The sequence below is a fragment of the Fimicolochytrium jonesii genome, assembly GCF_025526975.1.
Source record: "Fimicolochytrium jonesii strain JEL569 chromosome Unknown EV422scaffold_14, whole genome shotgun sequence".
Classification (NCBI taxonomy): Eukaryota; Fungi; Chytridiomycota; class Chytridiomycetes; order Spizellomycetales; family Powellomycetaceae; genus Fimicolochytrium; species Fimicolochytrium jonesii.
The window spans coordinates 411,178-427,578 of NW_026515681.1; the positions used below are offsets into that span (position 1 = coordinate 411,178).

General features: G+C 53.8%; 5 protein-coding genes across 5 annotated transcripts; 4 read left to right on the forward strand and 1 right to left on the reverse strand.

Moving 5' to 3' along the window:
- Positions 1 to 1,797: 1,797 nt before the first annotated feature.
- On the forward strand, positions 1,798 to 2,796 carry EV422DRAFT_497174 (uncharacterized protein; the record flags this gene model as incomplete). The annotated part of the gene is made up of 1 exon (XM_053067929.1): positions 1,798 to 2,796. A coding segment is annotated over one exon (999 nt), but the record flags the coding sequence as incomplete, so codon positions are not given.
- A 298-nt stretch (positions 2,797 to 3,094) lies between these two features.
- On the forward strand, positions 3,095 to 4,925 carry EV422DRAFT_532004 (uncharacterized protein). The gene is made up of 6 exons (XM_053070504.1): positions 3,095 to 3,626; positions 3,697 to 3,833; positions 3,900 to 3,990; positions 4,073 to 4,332; positions 4,439 to 4,582; positions 4,657 to 4,925. The coding sequence occupies exons 1-6, from the start codon at positions 3,269 to 3,271 to the stop codon at positions 4,720 to 4,722; spliced, it is 1,056 nt and encodes a 351-aa protein (XP_052924978.1). The 5' UTR covers positions 3,095 to 3,268; the 3' UTR covers positions 4,723 to 4,925.
- Positions 4,926 to 6,060: 1,135 nt separating this feature from the next.
- On the forward strand, positions 6,061 to 6,737 carry EV422DRAFT_620596 (tubulin binding cofactor A-domain-containing protein; the record flags this gene model as incomplete). Its single annotated transcript, XM_053074106.1, has 4 exons — positions 6,061 to 6,196; positions 6,260 to 6,312; positions 6,382 to 6,586; positions 6,651 to 6,737. The coding sequence occupies exons 1-4, from the start codon at positions 6,164 to 6,166 to the stop codon at positions 6,735 to 6,737; spliced, it is 378 nt and encodes a 125-aa protein (XP_052924979.1). The 5' UTR covers positions 6,061 to 6,163.
- A 79-nt stretch (positions 6,738 to 6,816) lies between these two features.
- On the reverse strand, positions 6,817 to 8,807 carry EV422DRAFT_532013 (uncharacterized protein). Its single transcript, XM_053070505.1, has 4 exons — positions 8,356 to 8,807; positions 7,708 to 8,285; positions 7,583 to 7,640; positions 6,817 to 7,516 (listed from the first exon to the last, which is right to left on the reverse strand). The coding sequence occupies exons 1-4, from the start codon at positions 8,490 to 8,492 to the stop codon at positions 7,213 to 7,215; spliced, it is 1,077 nt and encodes a 358-aa protein (XP_052924980.1). The 5' UTR covers positions 8,493 to 8,807; the 3' UTR covers positions 6,817 to 7,212.
- Positions 8,808 to 8,853: 46 nt separating this feature from the next.
- On the forward strand, positions 8,854 to 15,254 carry EV422DRAFT_82934 (uncharacterized protein). The gene is made up of 2 exons (XM_053074442.1): positions 8,854 to 8,977; positions 9,049 to 15,254. Exons 1-2 carry the CDS (start codon positions 8,963 to 8,965, stop codon positions 15,109 to 15,111), a joined length of 6,078 nt encoding a protein of 2,025 aa, XP_052924981.1. The 5' UTR covers positions 8,854 to 8,962; the 3' UTR covers positions 15,112 to 15,254.
- Positions 15,255 to 16,401: the final 1,147 nt, after the last annotated feature.

Consider the following 16,401-nt stretch of genomic DNA (forward strand, 5'->3'; position numbering starts at 1 on the left):
AGCGATATCGGAGTCGATGCGAGAAAAAGGGCGGCATGGGGGGTTGGATCGGAGGGGGGCCAATGGGCCACTGGCAAATGCGGCGAAGAACGAGGGAGACGCGCACACGCAGGCTGGAGGGGCATATCATATCAAAATGTGTACAGGGCAATCCACAAACTCTCCAGCTTCACCACCCAGTGGCACCCACCTTCCCGAACCGCCTTCACGGCACAATAAGCTTCCTTTGGGAGTACGATAAAGCAAGCCGCAAGTCTCGAACCGCTCGCTACTCTAGGTGTGGCTGTGTCTGGTGTGTTATCAAGAAAGCGGCCTGTTCTCAGACCCAAGATTGCGTGAAACTGTGGCAGTGTGTGAACTTGAACTTGGATAGATTTCGGATTTGCGACAAACGTGGAGAGTGAGAAACAGCAGTCAGCAAAGCGAGCCGCAGCGGCAACGGATTCGGTTGCCAGCATGAACGACCATTCCTTCTTCGACTCCCTGGGCACCCAAGATGTGTCCGCCGCAGCAACGCGATCCCCAGCACTTACCCCCCAACCCGACAAAACCGAGCTAATTCACGACGAGCACCACAAGCTCGAAGCCTCAGACCTTCTCGACGATGGCGGGAATAACGGCATTCGCGACTCTTCTGCGGCACCATTCCCTCTCCCGCTGTCGGAGCAGGGGACCGACCGTCCCTCGGGGAGTTTGGACTCGGTTGCGCCGGCGGAGGATGTGGCGTTGGGGAACGATGGGCAGTTTGGCGCGTCGAATGTGAACTTGAGCACGCCATTGGGAGCCAATGTTGGGGGAGGTGGTGGTGCACCCAACTGGCTGGATGCGAGTCCATTCAGGACGAACCCGTCGGTCCCCATATTGCAGCCAACTACGACCGGGGTACCCATTCCGTCGTCGCAAGGATTTGATGACGTGGCGGCCGCTACATCTGCAGTCACCCCGATGGGACTGAAATTGGGAGCTTATTCAACACCAGGTTCTTTGATCGATGTGCAGCCAATGGAACCGATGCTGACATCGGCGGCTCCTTCGCGGGCGTCCTCCACGGCACCTCCACCGCAATCGTATGTGGCAAATAACGGACCCATTCCTTTCATCACGCCTGGGAATGGACCGAGTGTATCTGCTGGCGGAGGCGTCATGGATAATGATTTCTTTGCGAGCGTGTCGTCCCCTGCACAGCAGCAGCAGCCGCAACAGGCGCCATTACAATTCCAGCAACCGACCATCTCGATACAAAAAACGGCAGACCCTTTTCGTCCACAGTATGGAGGACAGGGACAAGGAGGAGGGCAGTTGCAACAACAGGGTCCTCAGATTCTCACTACGTCTCCGTCAGGAAGCTCACCGTCTGCTGCCTCGATCGTCTCCCTCGATCGAACATCAATTGCTGGACAACCTGAGCCATCACTGGGATCACCTGTGAAGCCTTTACCTCCAACACCACCAACGCGAACCGAATCAGGACAGTATGCTGGAAGTCAATTACCAACAGGCAATCCAGCCAACTTCTTGCAGCGGCCTTCGTACATCAACACAACACGAGCATCGTTCTCCAAGGAGCCACTCCCGACCCCGCCTGTCCTTGAGCCTGCTCACGAGAACCTTCCCACAAGACGATGGACCGATCCCTTAGTTTTCTACGACATCCCTCCCCGTGACCCGGTCGGCGAGATCTTTCCCAAAGCCTTCCCACTGGAGGCGAATGTCCCACGGCCAGCTCGAAAGATTCTCCGCGCCGAAGATGTCGCAGGTGCCGCGGACCCGCTCCTCGCGCTTGTTCGTGGACATAGCTGGCGAGCGGTCGCTATTCATGTGCGCCAATTACTCATCCGTACGCATCCGGCTGATGTCCCGTCCATCATGCGGCTATGGTATATCAGGCTGGTGGCTCTCGTGCGACTGAAGCTGTACGAGTTTGCCAACAGCGAGCTGATGAAGATTTCGAATGGAGGTGATCTGGATAACCCTGCATTACGCTATGAGGCGTATCCGGATGTTTTCGGGGCGAATAAGTCTGGCCCTATGGTCACGTTTGAGCTACGGGCTTTCTGGGCGCGGCTGCCGAGCTTCAAGGGCAACCACCACGAAAGCATCAACCGCATGTACACGCTCCTATACACCTGCCGCACCATGATTCGGAACGCCAAAACGGAAGCATCGCCATCCCGGATATGGCACGCCCGTGCGGCACAGCTCCAGCTGCAGATTGCCAATCTCTTGCTGGATCTGAAGGATCACCGAGCGGCTACGGGGATATTACGCGCACTGGTCTCCTCGTACCCTACAGATGCACCTCTAGCCTGCGCATTGGGAAGACTGTACCTCCAACTAGGCAACACCCCCGCCGCCCGCGCCCTATTCGACCAACCCCGCTTCCGCTCCCAGCCCCCCAACTCTCCGCTCAACCTCCTCAACAAAGCCTTCTTGTACATCGCCGAAGGAGATTTCCAAGCCGCGTTGAGCCCCTTAACAGCTCTACTAGCTCACCACTCCGACCCATCCCTCTCATCCACCTCGCCACCGCAAAACGTGCCCTCGACAACCCACGCCCTGAACAACCTCGCCCTCGCACACCTCTACACGGGCAACGTCGTGCAAGCCGTATCGTTCCTCGACAGCACGGTGATTGAGCAGCCGGCGACAGCGGGCGTGTGTCCGCCCTTGCTGTTCAATCTGTCGTCGTTGTATGATCTGTGTGATGCGACGTTGGATAGGAAGCGGAGGTTGGTGGCGCATGTGGTGGCCAAGTATGCGGGGGATGATTTTGATACGAGTTGTTTGAAATTGTGAGGGGGAGGATTTTGGGGGTTATCGGTTGGGAATAAATTCGTCTGATACTGTCTTTTATGAGCGATCTTGTGCGTTCTGGTTTTGTCTTTGGAACCAGCACGACTGGGCTTTCCTATCGCTAGTTCCAACTCGGTTAGTCTGCCGGCAAATCTGGTGTCTGAGCTCGAGGTTGCAGTGGTTGTGCTTTGCGGTGCAGTCCAGGGTGCAGTCGAGCAGGGCTAAGGTCAAAGGAACCCTAACCCTAACCTTGAAAATGCCCGACGTCCTCTTTCTGACTTCGACTCTTCTGGACTTCTGACTTTACTATGCTGCCTGCAATCACAGCAGACATCCTGCCAGGCGCACAGCACTCAAGTTCCAAAGGCATCGCAAAGAACGGAAAATACCCGTACGGCATAGCGGAGACCCAGCTCTGTTCTTTTTTAGCACACGCCTGCTATCCTCTGTGAAACTCTAAATTGTGTCGGCAACAATGGCCTCAGAGACAGCAATCCCCGAACGCCCCGTCCCGTTGCTCGGGGTGGTTCCGGAAGGTACGCTGCTTGAGGCCCGCCGTTGGATTGGCCTGGCAATTGTCATGTGTTTCCAACACACTGAGCTTGAGGAGTACTTGGGGCAAAGTTTCTCAAACATCTTGCGAATATGTCACTGTGCGCCCCTCCACACAGGTCTGCCCCCGAAACAAACACTCCTAGGGTCCGACGATATCGCTGCGGCGTTCGGTCTCAAGAAACGTCTGCTCAAACGGTTCATTGAGCCATATCAGTTGCCTGAGGGACACCCCGACAGGCCGACGAAGGATTTTACGTGCCTTATCAAAGACCTGAAAGGTGGGAGGATGGAGAGCCACAGGGAAGAGCGTGCAGGATGGTCGTTAACGGAGGTGGTATGGATTTGCAGGGCTGTCCACTGCAAAAGGAAGCCATTTCATCCGCCGGCTGCTAACGCACGAACCGGCGAGGCCGCAGAAGATTGAGCGGATTGATCCGTTCTATATTAAGAATGCGTTGAATTTCAAGAAGGGGGTCTTGAAAGATGTGGGTTATGCCAGTCGACACTTTCCGCTCTTTGTATCGCAAACTGACAATGGGTTGATATTGCAGTATGATACTAGCGTATTTGGCGAGCTGGCACCACCGCCTCCAGCACCTCTAGTGACCGCGCCGAGTGTTCCGAAAATCACTCTCAAACTCGGTAAGAGTGATGAACACGTCCATTCCATCCTCACATCTATCCTCACTTGAACCGATATGCTCACACATCCCGCATTTCAAAGGCAGCCGCGCCTCAATATCAGCCCTACCAGACGACCACCACGCCCCCCGCCACGTAACAATCAAAGAACCCGAGCCCAAAGAAAAGATCTCCCCGACCAAACGACGTCATGAAGACGACGATGACGTGAAATCACCGCCCAAGAGGAGAAAAAGCAGTAAAGAGATGCCGCCTGCGAAGGGCGTGCCGTCTGGGTATCGACGACGGAGTATTGAGGAGGCGAGGGCGGTTGCGGCCGCGAAGTATAAGTCGAGTCAGCAGGTAGAGTTAGTCATGTGCAATCGAGAGAGGGACATTGCTGCCGCGGCCGGATGGTGTTGCAAAATGGCATGCTCATCATAACTTTCATACATCGTGATTTCCCCAGGAGCGAAAAACGAGAGAGGAAGAAGGAGAACGGCTTGAACCGCCACGAAAGAGAAAGGCCGACGAGGGAGAAAATCATGAACTGTCAAAGAAGAGACGAGTGGATGACTCGCATCACCAGGAATCCGCCAAGAAGCGGAAGAAGGTAAATACATTCTGAGCATCAGTAGAATCGTCGTATCTCACGCCAACTATATCCCATTCCCTCATTCCCATCAGCCGGCACCCCCACCTTCTCGCCGCCGTTCAGTCCTGGATGCATCCGACATTGATATCATAAACTGAGAAGAGTATCGCATATCTTCGAAACCTTTGCGCCCTACCACGGGTGCACAGTCAAAAACACCGAAAGAGAACTTTCGTGACATGAAAATAACGACACGCATCTGCACTCTTAGTTTCTGTAGTCTCCCCTTTTTGGCTAACCGTATTTTTTTGGGACTGTGCTTTTCAAGTGTATGTATATACCCGTTTTCAACATTTTTGGGGATTGAATTCTATGTAACAACAAAGCAGGAACGAAACTTGAGCGTATTAGCATCCAATGTGTTGAGAAAACACGCTTGTTGCTGTCTATACGTGTGTGGGTGGCTATGTACAGGTCTACGACAATATCAGGGATGTGGAATTACGCTGATGGTGGTGAAGGGAAAGTGCCGTGGGCAAGACGCAGCGCTCATTCCGAAGGGGGATCTTCCTCCTCGAGTGCGAGAATCATCTCGATTGCTTCCGAATAGCCTGGTATTGATTGGCCCACTGCTTGTCCGCCATCGTCGCCGGCTCTCTCCGTACCTATCAGCACATAGTTCAGCAAGATGATCCGAGGGGGCAGCTGCGAGATTGTTGCTTACAGACGCGGGAGTAGTAATCATCCACCCAGCCCAAGATCGAGTCCGTTTCGCCTTCGCCATCAGAGTCTTTGATTAGGCTATCACCTGAGCCGTTTGATCTCCTTAGTCTCGTCGTGGGTGCTGTTCCGTCATCCGTGTCGCTGTGGTCTACATAAAGACCAGCATCAGAATTCGAACGTTCCTCTCTGCTGTGCGACACTCCCACCAACCTAGTAATATCCGTTTCCGTTTAGCTGGCGCGACCAGAGCTTTCCCCCGGCCTAGACTCCCGTCGTACCGCTCCTCATACGATCGTTGTTCCCGCGCAAGCTCTCCATCCGACTCTGGATCTATATACTCGGATCGCAGGTATCCCTTATTTTGTGACAGCAGGAAATCCGAGCCGGACGAAGAGCAGCCCTGGCTTGTGTCGTTATTCGAAAGGTATCCATGTTCCATTTCTGGTGACGGTATGGATTCTGCTACCAAGACTTCTCTCGTATCGTGATCGTCCTGGACCGCTGCCATATCCTGAGCTATCCGTATATTTTGCTGGGGCAGCTTTGAAAGATCATCCGAGGAGAAGCTCCGTGGGAATCTAGCTGAGTTGAGAAGCCTGCAAAGAATCACCGCAGGATGTCAACTCTCACAGACAAGCATTCCACCGCACCTGCCTTCGCTTGCCTTCAAAAACCAAGGCTACACGGAGACGCAGCGGCAACGACCAACATCCTCAGGGCGGCACCATATCGTCGTCTTACTTGAAGACTTGGCAAACGCGTGGGCAAGCAACCAACTCGGACCAACTTCTTTCGGACTTTTCGGACTTCTGGATTCAACATCGGAACTTTTCACATCTCAGCTCAGCTCCATCCCATCACCGAGGCCCTTGACGTATGCAGGCTACTACCATGCTGAGCAATACTAAGGTGAGGGATGTGCTCCTAACGTATCGATTTCCGTTCGTCACATCTTACTCGTCAGGTTTACAGCCGCCAGCAGAGCTCCTGAAAAAGATCAAGGTCCAGACAGGGGTCGTTCGCAGGTATTGGGTAGGCTCGGCGGCGATCATATAAGCCTCCAGGAATCCCTCACACGTCGTCATTGAATGCAGGATCAGCAAAGATCTCAGCTACTATGATGAAGAAGCGATAACACAACAAAAGCGAATTGACAAACTTATCGCAGACGGAGCGGACGAGCATGATATTCGAAAGCAGAAGGAAGTGTTGGAAGAGACACATGTGATGATGCCCGATGGGAAGAAGAGGCTGGCGAGAGCGCAGGAGGAGTTGCAAGAACTTTTGGACAAATACCTTGTAAAGGAAGGAGGTGTCCTGTCACCAGCCGTAATTGGTTGCTTATTGTCCAATCTCTCCACAGGGTGCGGTAGATCATGAAGCTGCGACTTCGGAGGAAGTGCTCGCTGCAAAGTCGCTCCTGCAGACTCTACAGACAATCATTGTATGATGATGTTACTTGGAAGATTCAGGTCTTCCCACGAATGCAATTTCATTGTATATATTTGCGAGGTTTTACGGGCTAAGCGCCCAGTTTTTCGAATGCGACCAACAATATCACAAAGTCTGATGGTTCTGTATTTCTCCCCGCTGCAACTTGGGGTCGAGTAGTCGAACAGAGGGCCATAGCGCTTATGGCAGTACATACTGTATGTATGCCACCGCATATCAGCGGAATATGCCCTAACGACCTTCGGCCTCCCACGTGATGCGCACTTCATGCGGACAACCGAATGCATGAAAGGACGCCCGAAAATTGCCAGTGTCCCACTACTTTTCGGTCGACGAGCGACCTGCTTCCCTACCTTTGACGATTTATCTCTGGAAAGAGCGCTTGATTACACCAGAATGGATTTGAATGCCGCCCGCTCTATCCCTACACTGTCTGACTACTCCTAACTATATACGATAGGTGATGCCAGAATCTAAGCAGTGAAGGCATTGGAAGCGGGGGGCCGAGGTTTGTTGGAAGGACCAGCGTCGACCGCCTGCGCCTTGGTTGTTCTTGAAGCCGACGATGGCCTTATAGATTCAAAAAATGACCTCTTGCCATCCGGAGGGCTGTCATTCACCGGCGTGTTCGATCGGGTGCTTTTTTTGCTCCTGGAGCTTTGCAGCAGTGTTTTCGGCTGAAATCCGCCCGGCGCGGTCCCATGCATGTCCCATCTCGCGAGGTCTTTGATGACATGTTCCACGTACAGCAGGATTACTACGTAGAGTTGGATTGCGCTAAGATGTTGAGATTCGGTCAATAAGGGCCGAACAATCGAAGGACGAAAGTAACAGGGGGCTCACAATTGTATCACACCAGTACGTGGGAAGGTTAAACTGGTAGTGCCGACTGTTTCCATGACTATTGGGTGAATTGTGAAGTAAGGAAACGCAATGAGATGACAATCTAAACGGACGGCCTGACATACCTGTGCAGAAGATCACGATGATGATGCAACTCCCAAAGACCAAAAAGAGACTGTATTTCTGCATTGTCAACCAATCTTGACTCGCGTCCAGCCGATCCTGGGACACCACGCCCGATTTCGTAGCCCCAAAGAGTTTCGTTTTCACCTTCATTACCACCTTCGTGACGGCCCCGACCACACCAGTGATGATAACGGCCAGGACAAACCCCCACATCGCCGAAATAAGATCAACGATCTCCTCCCACCCATCCGGCCTCGTCACCAGAAGAATCAAAGTGCCCGCAAATGCGATCGCGAAAACCGCGGTTGTGAAAATAACGACGCCCGTGTTCCAGCGCCGGTTAAGACCCAGCGTGGCCGACAGGACGTCGAAGAAGCGGCGAATGGAAAGAAACCGGACAAAGAAGGACACCAGGAAAAGCAGACTGTTGAAGGCGTAGATGACGATGCGCTGCGTCTGACTCACTTCGGCAATAATGCGGAACGCCTCGCGGGAAACGGCGACGTTGTAAGCGACAAGAAGAACATGAGCTGCAAGGTGCAATTTCTCCTCCAGCGGCCTTTCGCGAAATGGTTTGCTGGATGATTATGGCCACGGAATTAGCGCCTTCCTCTTCCGTGGCTGCTCGGTCGGGCAGTTTATATTACCTCTTGTCGGAACGGAGACTTCGATTGACGGATGTCCATAAACATCCTAACGCCAAGAAGCTGGCCAAGCAGGATGGGATCAGCGAGACTAGCACGTCGCCCAGCGGTGGGGTGTCATTGAATGGCGGCGGGCTCATACTTGTGGTTGTAAAGTAGTATTCGCCAGCGCAGGGTGGTTTTTGTTCGAAGCCGGCAATCCAAATGCTGCAGGTTACGGTAAGTGCTGTGAAGATTCCAGTACGATTATATCCATGAACCCTATACGACTTTATCTGATACCGAACACAAGCCTACGGTGTTGAACTCTCTCTACGGTGTGTACGGTGTCTATCTACGGTGCCCACTGCCTAGGGTGTCAGCCCCAAATTAGAAGGTTTCGGGAAGAGCGTACAGCACTGTGGTGTTTTTCTTACGTAATGCGTTGCTTCATTCGGACGTCGGAACCAAAGCCACAAAAGTCTCGCCGGTTTCGGACATGCACCAATATGCAAAGTAGGAGGACTTCTTGCGGGCTTCTTCACGCGGTATCATCACGGGAGTCACACTTTCTATGTTGGAACAGCCATATTCAGGGACGCAGTCGAAGGAACAATGAGCCAATAATGATATGAGAATTCAGTCCGTAAGTCACCCAACCCCTCAGTAGTGGTCTTTCATTCACCCCGAGAACCTAGCTGACTGTAGTCCGAACAGCGTTCCGCCATGGCTCCGACGACGTCACACCTCCCTATGGCTGCTCCGTCCTCCCTCCCTCCCAAGGTCGCTGGTCAAGTAACCTTCTATTTGCATGTTGCGTTCTCTCAACTGTCATGGACGTACTCTGCCGCACCTGCAGGCGGAAAAGGTCCGGCCTCTGTTCTCCTATTGTGGTGGGGGGAAGAAGGGGCGGGAACTCTCTTCACCCCTTCGATAACTGGCGCAGTGGAGCAACCTACGGCCCAGACTTCTACGAAACCCCGACCGACGGCTGCATCACTTCTTCCGGTGCCACTGCGACGAGCATCCACCTGGTCGAGCGCCCCAACGAGTGAATTCCCCGCCGGGAAAGGCTTAGGAAAACCTGGGACATCCATCAACATCCCCGGCACGCAGAAAATCACGCGCCGCCAGTATCCGATAAGATGCCGCAAATCCCAGCTCGACGCGTACTTCAGAGACATGGGGCCACTTACCCTTCAGGTGCTGGTGAACTCCACCGTTTGTGGTGAGGTTACGGTTGATAATCTGCGGAAACTGACGGCGGAACCATCCGACAGCATAAGTGGACTTTATCCGATCCTTGAGGCGGTACCAGCGAACGGAAGGAGCAGCATCCGGGGCAAAAGCGGAAAGCGGAAGAAATTGGGCGAGGTGCACATATCGATGCACTTGAAACCACCAGGGACTGGTATATTAGGTGCAGTTCCACCAGGGAAAGCGTCAAAGCCAAAGATGAAGAATGTGGCGGAGATATCCGATCCAAAAGCAGGGAAGAATGACGCGTTGGGAAGTCCGGTTGGAGCTGGAATTGCGCGTGCGGATCCTCGGACGGGGAGACAGCCGGAGGAAAAGCGTCAGAAACAGTCAGAGGTCACGGAAAGTAGGCCGATTCCTGCGTCGCCTCGGGCGCCGGAAAGCGAGCACCGCAGGCACACGAATAAGAACGCCGAGGAAGCGTCCACTACTGCGAGCCATGCTTCCCATTCCGCCTCTGCCAGTGAAGGCGGAGCCGACGCCTCGGATCTTGCCGCCAGAGACAAAGCAGGCGAGCAGCCGTCGTATGTTGGAGCATCGGAGTCGGAGCAGAACGAGCAATCCTGTAGTGCTGGTTACGACACAAAGGAAGACATTGACGTACACTTGGCTGCTACCATGCGTGAGATCCAAGAGCTGGCAGGAGACTTTCAGGCGTCTCGCGATCTCGGGAACCTGTCCAGCTCTCCAGAGTCAAACTCAGATATCTTGGGAGATGATATTCTCATCGAAGCGCTGAACTCGGAAGCGGGCAAGACTCTCATCGGCCAGGGCAAAGTACGCCATCCATCTGGGTATGACAACTATGTTGCTTCGGATGACGGCAGCGAGGACGAGAGGACGGATGGAGGCCGGGATGGAGATGATGATGAAGATGATGATGGTGCACAGTCATACGAAGATCGCGACGACTTGAGCATCGACGAGCGGAAGCGAAGAGCCATTCTTCCTCGCTATCCAACAAGAGCGCAAGTAGACACAGAAGCGAAACCCGGTAATCGCAAATTGTCAATGGAGCGACTCACCTCGCTTGGCCGAGTAACCTCCATCTGCATAACTGCTCATAATCTCGAGCTGCAACCAGAAAGCGTTCCGCATTCCGCCACAGGATTGTTCTTGGACATCACTATCCCATGGGGACCGGGCAGAGGGACTGAGCGGATCACCATGCCCTCTAAGAGCCTTCCGCGTCTCACTGCGTCACGCAATGCCAGTCGCCGCCCTGTCGGAGCTCCGCCGGAAAACTCCAAATGGATCGCTGCTTTTGAGCGGGAGCAGGTGTTCCCCTGCACCTTCGACGCGTCTCTGGTCAAGTCGTGGGTGGGGAACGATATCGAGTTTCAAATTACCGCTAACCAGATCCCGGTATCCAAACTCGGTTCGCGGACCACCCTAGCTGCGCGACAAAGAACAGCAGCGCAGCCTTCGTGGTCGATAGGGGGCACGTTACCCTGTAGGAATGTGCTCTTCAATGAGGGGCTCATATTGAAAGGGAAAGTACCGCTGTCGTCCAAACGAGGAGGCCCACGAAACGCCGAGAGACAAAGCAACATTGGGGAACTACATGTCACCGTTGAGTTGCAATACGCAGCCCCCAGCTCAGTCACGGAGCAATCATCTACCCACCCATGGACAGCGCCACCATTGAACGCTCCCACAGAGGAAAGGAAAGCGAAAGCGTCGGATTTGCGTTCCGGCACAGAACCCTTCCGCGCCCCACCCGTTCCGCATTATCTGTATCTGAACATCTCCACCGCTCGAGCTTTGTCAATCATGCCAACGCTCAATGCCAGCACAGTACAACTCTTCCTCATCGTGCGGTTTTTCTCCTCGTCTAGCCCACCGATCGAAACCGCCCCTATCTCCTACAAGCCACCGTTCGATCTACAAACCGGGAAACTGAACCCTCCTTCGGAGTTTGGCTTTCACTACACAGTTCCGTTGGCGATCACGGAACAATTTGTCAGAACGCACAGCGAGACACCTCTGATCGCGGAGGTATGGATGGTGGATGCAGAAAGTGCCGTTACGGCTCCCACGCTGCCTACCACCAAGGAAAGGGGCAATAGCACGCTAGTTGATCGGGGCGCAAAACTGCTGGGACTGGTCAAACTACCGTTCTCGCAAGTACTCAAAACGCTCGTTGAGGCGTATAGATACCCAGCTGCAAGCTACGAGGAGCTTCCTGTTATGGTGCCGAACGCCGAGTATGCCATTCTGGACCCTTTTTCTGGCAATGCGAAGGGATGGGTGACTGCTTCTCTCGCTCTGGGGACCTGGGGTCAGGTTAAGAAGATTAGGCCACCGGACCACAAGCCGGCGGAGGCGGACCGCGAGACTGAACGTGGCAAATCCGCTGAGGCTTCGGGCAGAGATGAAAAGACAAAGCGGCGTCATGTGAATCGCCATCATGAAGGAGATCAGGCCGTGGGGAGCAGGAAGGCACCTCGGGAACGGCGGAAATCCAAGGAAGGTGGATCGGACTGCCAGATGCTGATCACCATACACCGAGCATGTGGATTACGAGGCTTGATTAGCGCGCTACTGCGGCACCGCACGAACACGCACCAATCAAGCTCAGAACGCGATCAGTACACGCCTTTACATTTCGCAGAGGAAGTCGGCGTGAATGCCTTTGTTCGGCTGCAAATGTTTTCGCAGAGAATATCACATGTTCGCCAATCCTCGATTTCGAGCGAGACAGCCCAAGAAGACTTCACTGAAGACGACGTCTGTGTGGAAACGCCGATCATTGCGCATACATATACCCCAGACTGGGAGTTCTCGGCCGAATTGACTGTCAGGGGTCTCGACGATGACCTGATCAGATGGATGCGGCAAGGAGGCGAGGCCAGGGGGGAGATCTGGCACAAAGTACCACGCGACGAGGGCGATGCAACATTCAGCGAGGACGTCCTTCTGGGGACCTTTGGCGTGCCATTGCGAGAGTGTTTGTTGAAATCCCACGGAGTCGACAAGGCTTGGTTGACTGTTGTAGGGCATGACGATGCGGAGGCGGCGATCAGGGTTTCCGCGCGATTTGCGCCGGGATTTGATCTGCCGCTGGGACTGGGGCAAGGATATATTCTGAGAGCGGGGGAGCATTGGTGGTGCCAAATGCAAATCACCGCTAGACGAGTCAAGGTGGCTACGCAGAGACCCAAGGCGGCCGGGACACATCTCACGAACCCATCTCCTTTCGCTGTCGAGGATATGCACATCTACGTCAGATGGCATCGTGTACGCCAACCCGTCAGTGATGTAGATGTCAGCGAAGAGTTCACAACAGAATCGTCGAGGCCAGTTCCAGCACGGCGAAGCTATGGAGATCAAACGCTGGTCGCCGATTTGGACTACTCTTTCGAAGAGGAGTTCGAAATCACGTCCTCTGTGTACAAAGCGATGGCCGAAGAAAGACTTGCGTTCGAGATTATGCAACGCGGATCAGAGGGGAAGGATGACACTCTCCTCGGAACGGCTTATGTAGATCTTTCGGAGTTATACGGGAGGATGCGAATAACACACTCCAAAGGCAAAGGGTCTCCCTCCAGACGTCAGCACCAAAAGTCGTCGATCATCGATGGAACCTTTCAAGTGATACACCCGAGTGTACCGGATCTGTTGGGGTCATCGATCGAGTTGCGTATCGGTCTTACTCGTAGCGAAGAGCCTCTGAAAGGAACGAATGCGAAACCCGACGTAGAAGCATCAGAAGAGCTGCAGACAAAGGACTTGCCAGTCCGAACGATACCAACTGTAACGATACCAATTGTCCCAACCCTACCGCCTGAGATTTCTGTGCCACCCATACCCATCGACGTCATTGTCGAAAAAGCAATGCAGCTTCCGCTCATGGCGGACCCAGTATGCACATACCTTCCGTCGCCGTTTGTTCCGCAGGATCAGCAGCAGTTGGCACCACCAAATACATTCGTCACCTTCAATTGGGCTGGAACACCCGATACAGATGTGAGAACACCGGTCGTTCCAGCGCAGCGCTCTCCAACTTGGAACTTCACTGCGACAGTTGCTCAGGAAAGAACTGAGGCCGCGTTACGGCAACTCAAGGCAGAGAAATCCATTACGTTCCAGGTGTGGCATGCTCCTAGTTATGGCATTGGACGCAAGCCGGCCCCAGATCTGATTGCAACCAACGTGGTATCCGACGACCAGCGGACAGAGCTGCTTGGATCGGCCGTGGTGGAATTGGGCGGTCTGTTTGGCGGATTCAAGGAGATACATGGCTGGTATCATGTGCTGGACGATCGAAAGTTGTCGAAGGGTCAACTCCTCATCCGTGTGCGGCCAGCCGAGAACGTGGCGGCCATCTTGCGGGAAATGACAGGCGCACTGGAGTATAAAGGCCACGGGTCGAAAGGATCATCCTGTGGTCGCCGAACGTTGGAGGATGCATGCGCAGACATGCCAGCGGTCGCCATCGCTGTGCCTTCCAACAGGCGCGAGGAAACGCTATCGAGCAGTATCCAGTCATTAGTGACGGCTACATCCACAAGCAAAATGGCCTTGCAGGCCGGACAAATTTTCGACACCTGGGTATGGACGGGAAGCAAATGGGCGCATCGACAGCTGGATGTACGTACAGTGGAAGACGAAACAAGCACGTTTCCTGCAGGCAAGCTGGATGCTGTGATATGGACACCAAACGATGCAGAACAAGAGAATCCGGGTTCCCAAAACTTCCGGGGTACCGCTACATTAGGAGGCCCAGAGGAAGGACTTGATACACGACCAAGTCCTGAAAAGACGACAACAGGCACCGGTTTGCGGTCTAGGACAGGAGTACGGACGCCACCGCCAGCAATTGCGAGCAATGGAGCTGGTCTCCCCTCGCCCAGAGCAACAACTTCCCATGATCGTCCAGCGTCCCTAATACTGACCGCAAGAACCGCACCGGTGTCAAACAAGGCTATTGAGGATTCGCCCTCGAGTTCTCCGCTATCTAGTGACGGCCTGTATCAAAGGGAGGAGCCTGACGATTCCAAACGTGGCCACTCAAACGATCGGCCTACAATCTTCGGCGCTTCACCGTCACAGTCGGAAGCCAGGGAAGGTACATGTCTTGCGGATGATGATGAAGCAGGCGAGTTGCGAGTGAGTCACCTGCGATCTCCAAACGAGCAGGGACCCATCCGCCATGAGTCAACAGCTGTTGAGAAAACTTCCCGTTCAACTGTTATATCGAAAACGGCGTCACTTTCTGCCCAGCATGCTGAGGTCTCGCAGACAAACACCGACGATGTCCAGGCTGGCATCGCGGAGAAGCCTGATGCTCACCTGCACATGGAGCATTTTCACTTAGGTGCCTCCTTGCCAGAAGCGGGCGTCCTTCAAAACAAAGCTATTGAGCAGATCAACGATGAAGAATTGAGCCCTGAGGCCCGGAAAGGAACAATTGCACCCGTCACACAGATGACGAACGGCGGGGAGTCATGTTCTATCGATCCTTCGCGTTTGGCAGGAATGGACCTGCATGATCACGTAGGTGACTTTCGTGTTCGATAGCGACAGGCTGCTGCTAATTACCATTGCCTAGGTTTCGTTGGAAAGTCATCTGGATACGAAACTGAACGATACGACAGAGGGTGTGGAAAAGCGGAATGTGCGAGGTGGGACCTCCCCCCACAGGTTCCATTCGGACCTGAAACAGCCTGTTCGAAGGCGAAACGCGAACGAAGGTTTCGAGAATGATGAGACAACGACTAGTATTGGTGGCAACACCAGCCGCGTGGCTGAAAGCCTCCTAACTCCGTCGTCATCTGTGTCCGCCGAGGACAGCGACCTCGATGGGATGTCGTCCGACGCCTCTTCCTCTACAAGCGTTCACGGTAGATCGAGATACCGCACGGATCTGCGAACCGCTAAAAACGAGGAGAATCGTGGCATTTTGCCGAATGACCTCAATGACGCAACCAGCGACGACGAAATTTACAGTATTCTTGCCAACAGGCGCATGGCAGCCGCGGCATTAGTTGCGGAATCCACGCGAAGGCTTGCCGAAAAGTCCGAACGAACTGCTGCCGCCCCATTCTCCTATCGAAACAGGCGCCAGCCACGGCACCCATCTTCCGCATCAGAAATGAAACACTATGACCCATTCGGCAACCGGAATGAGGGTAGTCGTATAGCATGGAAAATGGCCGTCGACTCGTCAGATACAGACGCCGAAAACACCTTATCAAGGGGAAAGAAAATGCAGACACGACATCATGCGCCCTCACCAATACCAGATTTTGGGGAGGTAATGGCTAGAAGTCGAATCACGAGCTTCACGAAAGAGCGTCAGGAGCGAATCGAGCAGATCTTCAAGTATGACGTGCAGGACGAAACGAACGTTACGGGTGAATAACAAGGATAACGAGCAGCTGCCCGTCCAAGACTTCCATCGCTGTGTCGCTTCTCCGCCACGTCTCCTTGGGCGGCCAAGGATGGGCGCTCTTGCGGGACACGCCTATATCCGCATTTTTCGGGAGCACGCGCCTGTACATGCGTTGAACAAGATCCATATCATTTTCGCCATACTCTACCCTGTCATCTACTTAATTAGACGAAGCAGTCTATCTATCAATAGAACGTGTGTAATCCTGCCCAATCGGGCCCTTCATCTGCACCACGACGAATCCCGCCTTTGTTGTTCGGATCCGTCTTGAAGGCATTAGCTATGTTGCCTACGACTGATGGGCTCTTTGACATCCTCGTTGCCACAATAGATGGCCTTTGATAAGGAACATAGTCGGTGTCGCCGTTCGGAATACCAGAAACATTACTCTCCGACCGAGGCATCCCGGCATTTGA

What these genes read in the sequence shown, in the direction of transcription:
- EV422DRAFT_532013 (XM_053070505.1), bottom strand. Translation starts at nt 8,492, where the DNA reads ATGAGCCCGCCGCCATTCAATGACACCCCACCGCTGGGCGACGTGCTA. An exon ending in AGTCTCCGTTCCGACAAGAG is followed by an intron (nt 8,286 to 8,355) that starts GTAATATAAACT and finishes ATAATCATCCAG; the next exon opens with CAAACCATTTCGCGAAAGGC. An exon ending in CATCGTGATCTTCTGCACAG is followed by an intron (nt 7,641 to 7,707) that starts GTATGTCAGGCC and finishes TTCACCCAATAG; the next exon opens with TCATGGAAACAGTCGGCACT.
- EV422DRAFT_532004 (XM_053070504.1), top strand. Translation starts at nt 3,269, where the DNA reads ATGGCCTCAGAGACAGCAATCCCCGAACGCCCCGTCCCGTTGCTCGGG. An exon ending in GAAAATCACTCTCAAACTCG is followed by an intron (nt 3,991 to 4,072) that starts GTAAGAGTGATG and finishes CGCATTTCAAAG; the next exon opens with GCAGCCGCGCCTCAATATCA. An exon ending in CCGCCAAGAAGCGGAAGAAG is followed by an intron (nt 4,583 to 4,656) that starts GTAAATACATTC and finishes CATTCCCATCAG; the next exon opens with CCGGCACCCCCACCTTCTCG.